The following is a 12877-nucleotide window of genomic DNA, read 5'->3' on the forward strand; positions in this document are numbered from 1 at the left end:
TTTGTTTCTATGCTTCTGGTGATTATACTGGTTTTTTATTCCATTGAATATTATTCAATTCTTTTTGTTCATTGATGTGTGACGCTCTGCTAAATAAGAATCCTGTTTGACTTCATTATTAGAATTATTATTTACTAATACGTTATATTTAAGGAAATAAATTAGACATTGCAAGAAAATATGAAGAACATATTGGTGTTTTTTTATTTAGTATTGATGTTGTTTATGTACAATATTTTCTAGCTAATGTTCTCTTTTTATTCATGGAATTTTCATTTTAGAGAGATTCTTATCGTAGTAGGTCAAGATCTCCATCTCGTTATGATTATCGTGATGAATATGAACGCGAAACTAGGAGAAGTTACCGTGGAAGCTATGGAAACCGTGAGAAAGAGAATTATAGAAGAAAAGATACATACGAAAAAGATAGTTACAAAATAAGGAACAATAATAGAGGGAGAGACAGATATTCTAACGACTGGGGCAGGAGAGACGACGGCAGATATAGAGAACGTCAATATAATAGTAAGGGTCGTAATGACTCTAGAATGGGAAGTAGATACCGTAATACAAGAGGAGATTATGGGCCAATTTTGGCTAGAGAGTTGGATAGTTCATACGATGAAAAGGTAAACAGAAACTTTGCAAATAGTATTTTTGTCGGTAACTTGACATACGATTGTACTCCTGATGATCTTAAAAAATATTTTTCTGGTATTGGTGAAGTTGTCCGTGCAGATATTATAACGTCAAGGGGACATCATAGAGGGATGGGAACTGTAGAGTTCACTAATACTAGAGACGTAGATGAAGCAATTCGTCAATATGATGGTTCGTTTTTTATGGACAGATCTATTTTTGTAAGACAGGATAACCCACCTCCAGAAGATAAACGTGATAGATTCCAAAGTAAAAGAATATCAAGAGAAAGTCGTAAGAGAGATAGTCGAGAATCATTTACTGTTTATGTAGAAAACTTACCATACTCTGTCAATTGGCAAGCCCTTAAAGACATGTTTAAAGAATGTGGTGAGGTTTTGCATGCAGATGTCGAAATTGACAGTAGTGGTTATTCAAAGGGAAGGGGTGTTGTAGTATTCCCTAATGAAGAAACAATGAAAAGAGCAATTAGGATGTATAATAATTATGAGATGAATGGAAAAACTTTAGTAGTTACTCCATCACGTTATGATTCAAAAGATTACCAAGAAAATTTTGACTCAGAACAAGCTACTGCTGTTGGTGTGGAAGGAGATATTGATGATGTTGATATAGATGCAGCTAATAGATTTACTGAAGGTTATGAGGCAGAAGGAGATCGTAATAATTTTATATTCTGTAGTAATTTACCGGAATCTACTGCTAAAAGTGATCTTTTTGATTTATTCGGTACAATTGGTAATGTTGTAAATGCTGAATTGAGATATGACCCTTTAGGTGCACCAACTGGTATTGCAGTAATTCAATACAGTGATATATCAGATGCGGATGTGTGTATTGAAAGATTGCATGGTTACAATTATGGTGGATGTGATTTAAATGTTTCTTATGCTAAGAAAGTTTAAAATGGCGCAATTATATGTAGAATATAGGTATATATATTGACGCTTGTATACTATAAAAAATATTAAGTGTTGATGATTTAAGAATATATCCAAAATTAAGGTAGTGCTGCAACTTGATTTTGTCTATTCACACACAATCAGGCTTATGTAAATCACTGAGGTATAGGCCTTAAGCTTAGATTTAAACAATTTGTTATTTGTTTTTATACTATAACTTTTCTTCAAATTATACAGTTGTTATTCATTCATGTTTACAGGTCTACTTGAGCATGAATACTTTATATATATTAGGGCAAATATTAAATAAAGAATAAATCCAAATAAAAAAATAAAAAAGAAGGATTAGAGGAAAAGATATATCTTCACAGATTTTTTCAATGGTCATAAATTAGATACTTCCTTAAATTTTATCATAGTTTTTCTTTTGTTTTGTTTTTATGAATAGTCATGTAAATAGATTATATAATGTTAGAATGGATAGAACATTGAAGTAGAATATTCTAAAAAATATATTCTTTTAACAAATCAAGATTGTCAGTCATTATATAAAAGTTTTCCGAGTAAATTTGTTTATGTAGCGTTCCAGTTTTTTGAAAAATAGATGACGTTGTTTCCAAATAGTATCAATTGTTTTCTTTTCTTTTATGAGATTGAATTCCAAGCCTTAATAATTATGATAATGTTGTTTGATTATATAAAGTACTAACCGATATCATTTGCTATATACATGTCACATAAATATACACATGGTGCCTACTGAATAATTAAAAGAATTCATTAGTAAAAAAAGAAAATAAGACTTGGTGATTATTTAACAATCAGACTTTTGCATTTTTCTCTGATTGAAGGATTGAGTTGATTTTTCTTTTGAGTTTGTTCTCTTCTCTTAACGAAAGGAAAGATGAAGGATTTATTGTTGAATCTTTGATTTTTTTAGCTGTAGCAACTGGTTCTTCTGTTAAATTATGATGTAGTTCCTTTTTCAACTTCTCCTTTTCTTCCAGCGATATAAAGTTTATCAATTTGAACTTATTGTCAAAGGATACGTTATTGTCTAGATATTTACAGGTTGAATTGATTTTGTGTTTGTAAGTGGATACCTTTTCCAAAGACCATTGTTCACGTTTTCCTTGAAGATCTACTTCTGACTTCAGATATTGTTGAGAATAAAATTGAGCATCTTTGAGCAGAAACCCATTTCTTAGCAACATTCTTAAACGAACAAGGTAATTGGCTGCAATGTTGGTATCAACATTTTCCACACTAATTATATCTTTCAATGAAGATTTAAAATTGTTTAATAGTTTTAGTCGATCCTCAATCCTTTCATTATACTTTTTCATAATAGAATCCTTAACTAAATATTGTTTTCTACTTAATGAATTTTCTTCTTTTAAAGCAGCCTTTTTGTTATCCAATAGAATGTGTCCAAACCGTCTGACCCTGGGATCAAAATGTGGTCTGGGTAGTTTTATATCTTCTCTTAAGGATACACCAACAAATTTCTTTCTTGGATGGAAAGGGTCAAGGTAATATCGTACAAACCCTGGCTCTAAAGCGAAAAGGGTGTGGTCTTTACCAATTCCAACATACTCCCCTGGGTAAATTTTAGTTCCTCTTTGTCTCATAATAATTTCACCAACTTTTACTCGCTGACCATCATATTTTTTGGGACCTAGTCTACGCCCTGCAGAATCCTTCATGGAAGTTCTAGAACCCGCCGCCCTTTTCGTAGCAGTTCTGATTTGAATATATATTGGGGAATTAGAAGGCTTAATAATTTGAAATAATGACAGCATTACGTACAGTACTTTATCAGGATCCCTGTGTGTAGCCTATTCAATCTTATTAAAACGTCACCTATCCTTCACACAAACAGTAAGGAATCCGCAGGGTAATGATGAGAATAATAGTGTTATGTCTCTGCTTTATCTAGTTTCTCTTTGTCTTTTTATATTTTATTTTCTTCCTAGAGATCTACTTGAGACAATCGTACACCATTACTTGTATTATCCTTTTGAAAACATGGGAGGAACTATTTTTGTTGTGGGTTAAAAGAAAAAGGAGATTTAAGAGAAAAGAGACGGCTTTGAGAACGCGGGAAAAGATAAATCTGCTAAATTTTCTTTATTTTCTTTTTTTTTTTTTTTTTTTTGTAACCACCGGGCCTCGAAACTCCTAACTACTTCCGTTTTAGATCTCGTCAAAAAAAGAAAAAAAGAAAAAAAAAAATTAGAGAGAAAATATCTTGTAAAACACAAGAGATGTTTATGGTCATTTCAGGTATTGTAAAAATAGATACGTCTACATTAACGTCATGTGATGTATATTCAGCCCTGTAAGAATTTCTAGAGAAACTGTGAGATATAACTAGCCGATATATTTATCGATATTTAATATGAATGATCCTAGCTTGCAGGAATTGGACTCTTCTCCATATACCCCAAAGGACTCTATCAATATTAGAAAATTCTTCAAGGTCCATCAAGCATGCAATCAGCTCTTGGATGCTGTAAGGGTTATCTACAATAATTCTTTAAGTGAAGAGGAAATAGAAGTATTTTCAAACAGCACTAATAAGATAGAAAATGCTATTGCAGAAAGTCCTGCTACATATATAGCATCTTATTTAAGTGATATCAAGTCCACTATTGATCTGGAATCAATATTTCAACATTATTCATTTAATGGAGTGAGTTCGCCAGTTCATCATTTTATTCATTATCCTGTAGTATCAGATCCTACACTAGAAACATTGGCATTTATTCATAGAAGTTATCCAAATATGAATGTAAATTTGACTGAAACACAAAAGACTTTAATGAGTAATGAAAGATTGGAATTTTTAGGTGATAGTTGGTTAGGAGCTTTAATTGCATACATTATTTACGAAAAATATCCCTATGCAGATGCAGGTGCTTTATCCAAAATGAAAAGTGCTATTGTTAACAATAGTAATTTAGAAAAAATATCGACTAAGTTACGATTTAAAGAAAGACTAAAAGAAAATATTCCAAGATTTTCGATGAAATTTAAAGATAAATTTTCTAAGTATTATGCGGATTGTGTAGAAGCCTATATTGGTGCATTAGTTATTGACCGATTTTCAGTTGAATTTAAGGAAATTGCCGATTGGTTGGAAGAATTGTCTCAAGATAAATTTGCAGAACTAGGTCCAGAAATGTTAAAAAAGCCTTTGAATAAAAATGCCAAAGGTGAATTAGCAGAATTATTACAATTTAATAAGATTGGTGCAAAAATATTTTATAGGAGAATCACTACAACACCACCATTTACTGTAGAAGTACTATTAGGTGACAAAGTTCTAGCATTAGGTACTGGTGCTAATGTCAGGGAAGCTGAACAAAGAGCAGCCATGGAAGTTTTAGGTAACCCAGATTTAATTCAGAAATATTCTCTGTATAAAATAGAAACTAATGATGTGGCAAAACATTTAGTAGAGGAAATTCCAATAAGAAAAGGCATATTACCAGGGCATAAGGTTGATGATATTGAAACACCGATTTCAATAAGGCGTTCATTAATTGCAGAAAGATATAATACTAAAAATTCTATAGAGAGTAGTGTCGTTTCTGAGTCTGAGAAGTTTAATTCTGATTTGGAACAACAAGATTTGATAAGTATCAGTTCTGAAGAACAATATAAGGAACAGAATAAGGAATTTAGAGGAGTGGATAGTAGTATTGAGTGTAAAGCTCCATACGATATCACTAATATAGATGCATTGGCAGAAGCAATTCTGGAAAAAATGGGTACAGTTCTTCGTCCAATGGTCACAGGTATTGTTTCTGATTTGGAGGAAACAAAAAATGATAAGTTTAGTAAATCTACAATGTTAAAGGATGATAAAAAAACATTGTTTTTAAGACCAATTGTCTCTAATATTCCATCTTTACCACCTAAACCGGTTAGAAGAAACAATGCAACATTAGTAGCTAAAACAACAGAAAAGGATAAAGCGGTAACTGATTTGAAAAAGAAATCAGATGAACAAGCTAATAAAGCTTTGTTGGATAATATTCCATTTGATAAACAGGCATCTAGTACTTTATATACAACTTTGGGTTCAGTAAACTTATTTCCCACGTATGAGATCATAATGTTAGATTCTGGTGGATTTCGTTCCACTTGTAGTATTATGGGTGTCGGAACAGTTTTGGCTGAAGGTATAGGTAGAAGTAAAAAAATTGCTCAGCATATTTCAGCCAGTAATGCCTTACAAAGCGAAGCACTACAAAAAGTTTTAAGAGATGCTGTTCAAGGATAAATGGTAATGGGTTATGATTGTCGGCTATTTTGGATATTGATAGATGTTGCTGCAGAATAACATATTAATACATACAAGAGATATTAAATAGTATTTTTTTTAGAATATACTGTAGATTTAACACATATTAAGAGTGCTGAAACTCATTTAGAATCAGTGGAATCCTTATACGGGAAATTTTCACAGATTAACTTGTCAGGAAAATATAAACAATTAAGATTCAGAAATTCGAGCGGAAAAAAATATAACATTTGTTTTATAGAACCAGCGCTAATAATAATTCATAGTTGAGGTTATGAATATTTACTTATGTGTGTGTTATTATTCATCGTCACAACATAACTTATTGGTATGTATAAATGTTTATTTTCTTGTGTTATACAAAGCATAAATATTATGTATTAAGACTATATGATGATAACATATAAAGAGTGTTAAAGAATTTTTATTTACTTCTTTACCTATGAATAAAAGTTTTCAAATAAAATTAATTATTACTTAAAGTAATTATTGAATTTTAATAACTTTCAGCAATAGTTTTCATGAGTTAAACGTAAATTTCTCTGACTTTTTTTAACCCTATTCAAATATAACTGTCATATATTTAATATATATGAATATATGTGTATATTTTGTAGAAAAATTTACTGTTACGAAAAGCAACTTTGTTTAAAATTTTAATGTTAATATCATGGTATACGAAGTACTCTCTCAAGCATAAAATTTATCTTTTATAGTAAAAATTTTCAAAAAATATTGTAATATCATTATAAACGTTATTAAAATAAAATAAAAACTTCGGAAATAAAATATGAAACTATATAATATTTTAATATTATAAAAATTTAATATTTTAAATTATCCACGTGTCCATTAAAATCGTGTATAGCGATAGAAAGCATTTCGTTATTTATTATTTTAAATTTTATTAAAATATGATTATGTTATAATGTGTATTAACTATTCTTTTTTATTACGAGACAAAGATTTTTTAAATAAAAGAATGAATATTATAAAAGAAGCGTTTTTGTGTAATATATAACTTTCTATTATTTCGTATAGGAAAAATAAAACAGGTTTAAACCTTAGTCATTGTTGTAGTTCTGAATTGGTATTATATGCCTTATTTTAATGAAAACAGATATGATTAAAGAGAAGAAAGAAAATATTTAGTATGAAAAACTTTATCTATACTGTAAATAAGATAAGAAGTAGGCAGAATATGTGGAAATAATAATAATTGTTAGATAATGGATACTATACTTATTATGTGTCTGTAATGAAGAATGGTTTGTTATTTGGTTGTCTTTAGAAGATTAGAAGTATTCTATTAGGAAAAATACTTTAAAAGGAGGAATACATTTATTCAAGATTGATGAGTCTAGATATAAATTTGTATAAATTTTCATTCGTATCTTGATATTTTCAATGTACTTATAAATTATGTAATTATTTAACTTAAAATATTCCTAACTTTAGACAATTTTGAGTTGTGCATTACTAGAACAATTACTTTTCTATTATAATTTATGATATTTATTCTGTAATTCATTTGAAAATAAATGTTTTTTTAAAAGAGAAAATTATTTCTTGTAAATAGGGAAGGTAGAATAAGGAATGGGATATAAATTTAAAATAAGCACTATTAAAGTGTATATAATTGTATATCTTTTTAATCACTTTTAGTTTTAAAACAACAGAAGAAAAAAGAATATAAAATGTATTTATTTACAGTTTTTGCACGTGGTCATTATTTATTTCGTTTATTGATATTTTAAAATATATTTGTCATAATATGTAAAATGCTTGAGAGCAATTAACACAGGATGCAAGGTTTAAATAATAATTTGAGAAAAATAATAAAGAAATATATATATGTATACTAACGTCTTGTTTGGGTTCTAATCTTACTAAAAAATTATGCAAAATTCTCCATAATACTATCAAAGAGGAAAAATGTTTGTTTTGTACATTCAATATAACGGAGATAAGATCAAACAGAATAAAAATAAATCAATATATTATGAAAAATTGTTAAAAAGTAAACATGTATAAGTAGACGACTTTACTTATTAATTTTCCAAGCTGGATGAATGATATATATACATTATATCGTATGTTTCTTTTATATTTATATAATTATTAATTCTTAAATAAAAGATCGAAGGAAAATTACTCTACATATTAACATAATAATAACATGTAATATGATCACTAATGCTAAAGACATGTGTACTAACATTATTCATCCAGAGAAAATACAAATATAAATAGCATTTGCATTCCCATAATCCTTTTTTATGATAAAAAAATCATTAATTGCGCGTTACATAAAAATAGAAATTAATATTTAAACATTCTTACAATTAACAATAACTTAACAACTTTGTAATTACAGTAGGTTAGGTAATTTTATCTAGTACTAAGAATAATGTTTTCCTTTTTAGTTGTTTTAGAGTAAAACAAATAGATTAAGTAGCTTTTAGCAAATATTAACCAATAAAATGTTAAATACTTATTATTTGTATATCATTAATTACAAATGAAGATATTTGATAAATTTTTATTACTTATAGAAAAAATGGAACAATTTTTAACATACATAAGACAAAAAGTTTTTTTGTCATGTTTTCTTCGTTTATAAATTTTTTTCATGATATTATTTCCGTATAATATATACAAAAGAGAAGGTAATACATTCCCTTTAAGTTTTTGCATAATAAATATTTAATAATTATAATTGAGAATAGATATTATATATCAAAAGAATATAGGCGTTAATTCTTAATGCTTTTTATAATTTACCGTACAGATATTTTTTAGATGGATTTATAGTTAAATTTGTATGTTCTAATAACAGTTCTAAAATAGAAAGTCTGGAGTATTACCAAATAAGAATGATTATTGAATTTTGAATAGAAAAGCTTTAGTTTAACATGGATTTTTAAAGGTGATCTGACTATGGATAAAAATACATTAATTGAAAAATGAAAAATACAGAACTTTTGGTAGATCTTTAGACATATTTCTTATAAACAACATTCTATATACTATTTAAAAAGAATATAAAAATTATGCGGTACTACTTTTTTTTTTGGTAAAATATGGTGGAATCCCATATATTTTTATGTTTGTAAATAGAGTGATATTAAAGTGTTAAAGAAAAGAAATAGAGCACTTAGTAAAAGGCAGGAAATAAATGAAAAAAATACTCAGCAAATTCATATAAAATATAGAAAACATCAATATTATATGAACCAAGCAAGTTAATTGACATGATTAATATATATATATAGTGCTACTTATATCTATGATTTGGACATTAGCAGCATTATGTATAGGTAATTCGAGTTGTTTGTTCTGCTTTCTTAAATGTTCAATTCTATGTACATATTGAATAAAATTTGTGTATTATTACATGATTTACTAATTTGTTAGTTGGTTTAATAAAATCACATTTCTAGATATTTTTATGAGGAAAATACGGTTTTTTATAGAATAATTAAAAATATCGTCTTATAATTTCTTCATTAAGACTGAAATTTTAATACTTTTGTAAAATATTTGCCTTTTCTTTTTTGGTAAGTATGTAATTTCACATTATTTTTTATCAAGTTGGAATTATGACTTATGAAAATAACTAATTTTAAAAACGATATTCTATCCATAAGTGCACATCAAATCATTCAAGAGCCTTTTGTTTTATATTTCATTAAAAAAAAAAAAGAAAAAGAGAAAAGATCATTCTTTTTTACTCTATTTGTTGTGATTTCTAAAATTTCAGATTGAAATGAAAAAACAAAATTAAAGGTAATGATTCCAATGTTAGAAAAAAATGCTACAAAATAATACTGAAAATAAATGATAGAATATATATTAAAATGGAGAAAATTACTAGGCGGCTATTTTTTACAAAATAGGAAGTATTTACCTTAACACAAATGTTTGTTAGCGTAATAAACTATATCTAAAAAACTATTTTTTTTTTATTTTATTATATAAACAAAATTATTGTTTTATTTTTTTTTTTTTCAAATTTTATTTATCAGTTTAAGAAAAGTATAAAAGGAAGATAAATATTTTTTTGTGGAACTTTATTCTTTTTTTACTAACCTCTTTCTCTTAAAAGAAATATAATTTATATACATTTTAAAACTGATCTATTATTATTATATAAATTATATTGTTATTTTTAAATAAAATGGTATATTTTAATTTTGAATTTAAATGTTTGGCTAAAAGTTCTAAAAATAATGAGTTTTAAATTTTTTTGAGTGAGGATATATCTTTAGTCATTATATTAACATAATAATTACTATTGACTAGTTATTTTTATATAAAAACAATATAGAATATCGTAAAACTACAATATGTTTTTTTTTCCAATGCTATTTCACTGAATTTGTTTATTTATAGGGTGGTCGGCGGGTATTTTGTGATAGTTATGTTGTGACTATTACCAAAAAGTTTTTATGTTTGATGATCTTTTTTGAGATTTAACTTTTAAATAAGTATGCTATTTATTAAACTAATATTTTACATAGATATTTGGCCTAGTTATATTTTTATAACTATTATCTCTGTTTTAATATTTTAATATGTTAGCTTAACTTTCTTTAAAGAGTTAGCAAATTTTAAAAAATAATAGATTTAAAAATAGTTAAAAATGATTGGTGGTCCATTTTTAATAATTTTTGTTACCTCCTCAAACATGGAATTTTGTAAAATAAAAAAAAAAATTCGCTAAATATTGATACCTATGTAATATATATTAATATACGTTATTTATCTATTAAAGAAATTAATGTCATTATGTTTACTATTTAAATTTCTGTCCCAGTTTTTTTGTTTTCTTTAAATGCAATATTACTATATATTTATACATCCTTAATCTACGATAACGAAATAGTATACACTTATATACAATCTATCTAATCTTATCTAATCCTTGGTTTCTTATTCTTTTCTTCTTCTTGGTTGCTCACTTATACTTATGTTGATTATTTCTACTTTACTGTATGTTTTATAAAATTTTGCAAAAAGTAAAATTCAAAAAAACAAGGATTAATGATATTTTTCTAAACGAAATCTCAAACAGTAATATTAGGAATATTACATTTGCTTCTCCTTATCAAACAAATTCTGCATTGTTTCTAAACCAAGATCTTTTTCCACCAAACTTCTCAGATAATCTTAATAATTCTTTCTTAGACAAATTTTTTTTACTTCTTTTCTATTGAATTGAATTAGATCCAATTCTGAGCATTCCCCCAATATTCCCGGTAGTAGTTCTTAATTATATTTATTCCCTATCATATCTATAATTCTAATAATATGTCGAGTTTGTTTTGCTACTTCCTCCAGTGTACATTTTGGAGCTTGGTAAAAATGAGTGCCTGTATTTACGTAATATTTCTTCAATCTAACATTGAACACATTATGTCTTCTTGAGCCCAATTTGCCTCTTTTGTTTTTGACATTCAGATCTTCAATCATTTGTTCCACTTCAAGTAATACAAACCACATACAATGGAATTTATGACTAATATCATTATTTACATAGACATTCTCACACATAAACACCTTATCTCCAGGTTTAAATAATTATAGACCTCTATATCTTTTGTTATTATTGAAAAATGACAATTTCTTATTATCATTTCCATAAGAATTTGTTGAGAATGAGCGCCTTTATTCATTGGATATATAGTAAACATTCTCAATATTATATTAAACAGATTTAGTATACAAAATTATAATAAAGTTCTTCGCTTTTTTTTTTCTATATACAACATAGAAATAATAATATACAAAGATTGTAAATAAGATAAAAATAATGTATGATGAAATCCTTGGCTTTATATATGTTAACATTTAGCCATTTTCCTCTACGAACAATAAGATATTTAATAAACAAACTCAACAACCTTTGGTGACCTCTCAACAATTATTACTCAACAATTTATCGTTTAGTGTCTGCTAAAATCTTATTGTTCTATCTATTTCATTATAGAACATTTTATTTCAACAGAATTACTTTTAATTTACTTTTTCTGTATATTAGTGGTATACAGATGTATCATAATGTTGGTAAAACGTTTAATTTTTCATCAAAGATGTTTTTCAGATATTTGAAAAAATGAAAAAATCATATTTAAGATAAAAAAGAACAAATATTTATAACTTTATGGTGTCTACCATTATCCTGAACGCTACGTATTCCAAAACCAACAGTTATAATGAAATGATTGTCAGTCTTATACTTTGGCTATCAAATCACCGAACATAAGAAGCATAACTTCCACATCATGAGATAAATAACAAATATAATCAAACCATAACCAGTTAACCACATTGAGTCAGACACAACATAATTAGTTGCCATGCCACTTATTAACCAGATTGTTCTGAGATTCAATTGAATTGTTATAATTAATCATTGAGGTGTTAATTAGTAATTCACTAGCACTTCAAATTAGATAGTTGACTAAGTTTTAGAAACATATTAGAGGACAACACTTTCAGAAGAAAATCGACTTTTTACAACTTTTCTCTCATATATATATATACATATACATATATAATAACAAGAATAATTACAACAAATAGAATAGCTTTTTAGGATATTAACTATTAAGACCATATAGTAATTGATTATTGACTGTAATAAATGCTGCTTTCAAACAATTGTAATATAAATCACTGTTGGAAAATGAGAGTTTATTACTGTCATTTTCATAAGAATTATTTTTAATTAGTTTTTCTATATATTATGTGGTGTACGGATGTACATAATATCAGGAAAACATTTTAATTGTCACCAAATATGTCTTTCGAAGATTTGAAAAGAAATGAAAATCTTAAAAGAAGAATCAAAGTAAATAAAAGAATTTATACTGTATACACTATATAATAAGTATGTACATGTATTTAGTACAAAAACAAAAAACAAGTATCTATAACTTAATGATGTCTACCATTACCATGGACGCAGAAGGCTCCAAATTCCAACAATTACAAATCC

At 26.8% G+C, this 12877-nt stretch overlaps 3 protein-coding genes across 3 annotated transcripts; 2 read left to right on the top strand and 1 right to left on the bottom strand.

The window, feature by feature from the left end:
• Positions 1-548: 548 nt before the first annotated feature.
• On the top strand, positions 549-1565 carry HRB1 (mRNA-binding protein; the record flags this gene model as incomplete). The annotated part of the gene is made up of 1 exon (XM_064858974.1): positions 549-1565. One exon carries the CDS (start codon positions 549-551, stop codon positions 1563-1565), a length of 1017 nt encoding a protein of 338 aa, XP_064714190.1.
• An 818-nt stretch (positions 1566-2383) lies between these two features.
• On the bottom strand, positions 2384-3364 carry MRP7 (mitochondrial 54S ribosomal protein bL27m MRP7; the record flags this gene model as incomplete). The annotated part of the gene is made up of 1 exon (XM_064858975.1): positions 2384-3364. The coding sequence occupies one exon, from the start codon at positions 3362-3364 to the stop codon at positions 2384-2386; it is 981 nt and encodes a 326-aa protein (XP_064714191.1).
• Positions 3365-3963: 599 nt separating this feature from the next.
• Positions 3964-5853, top strand: PWA37_002406 (uncharacterized protein; the record flags this gene model as incomplete). Its single annotated transcript, XM_064858976.1, has 1 exon — positions 3964-5853. The coding sequence occupies one exon, from the start codon at positions 3964-3966 to the stop codon at positions 5851-5853; it is 1890 nt and encodes a 629-aa protein (XP_064714192.1).
• Positions 5854-12877: the final 7024 nt, after the last annotated feature.

The sequence above is a fragment of the Arxiozyma heterogenica genome, assembly GCF_036370985.1.
Source record: "Arxiozyma heterogenica strain weizmannii chromosome Unknown scaffold_20, whole genome shotgun sequence".
NCBI lineage: Eukaryota > Fungi > Ascomycota > Saccharomycetes > Saccharomycetales > Saccharomycetaceae > Arxiozyma > Arxiozyma heterogenica.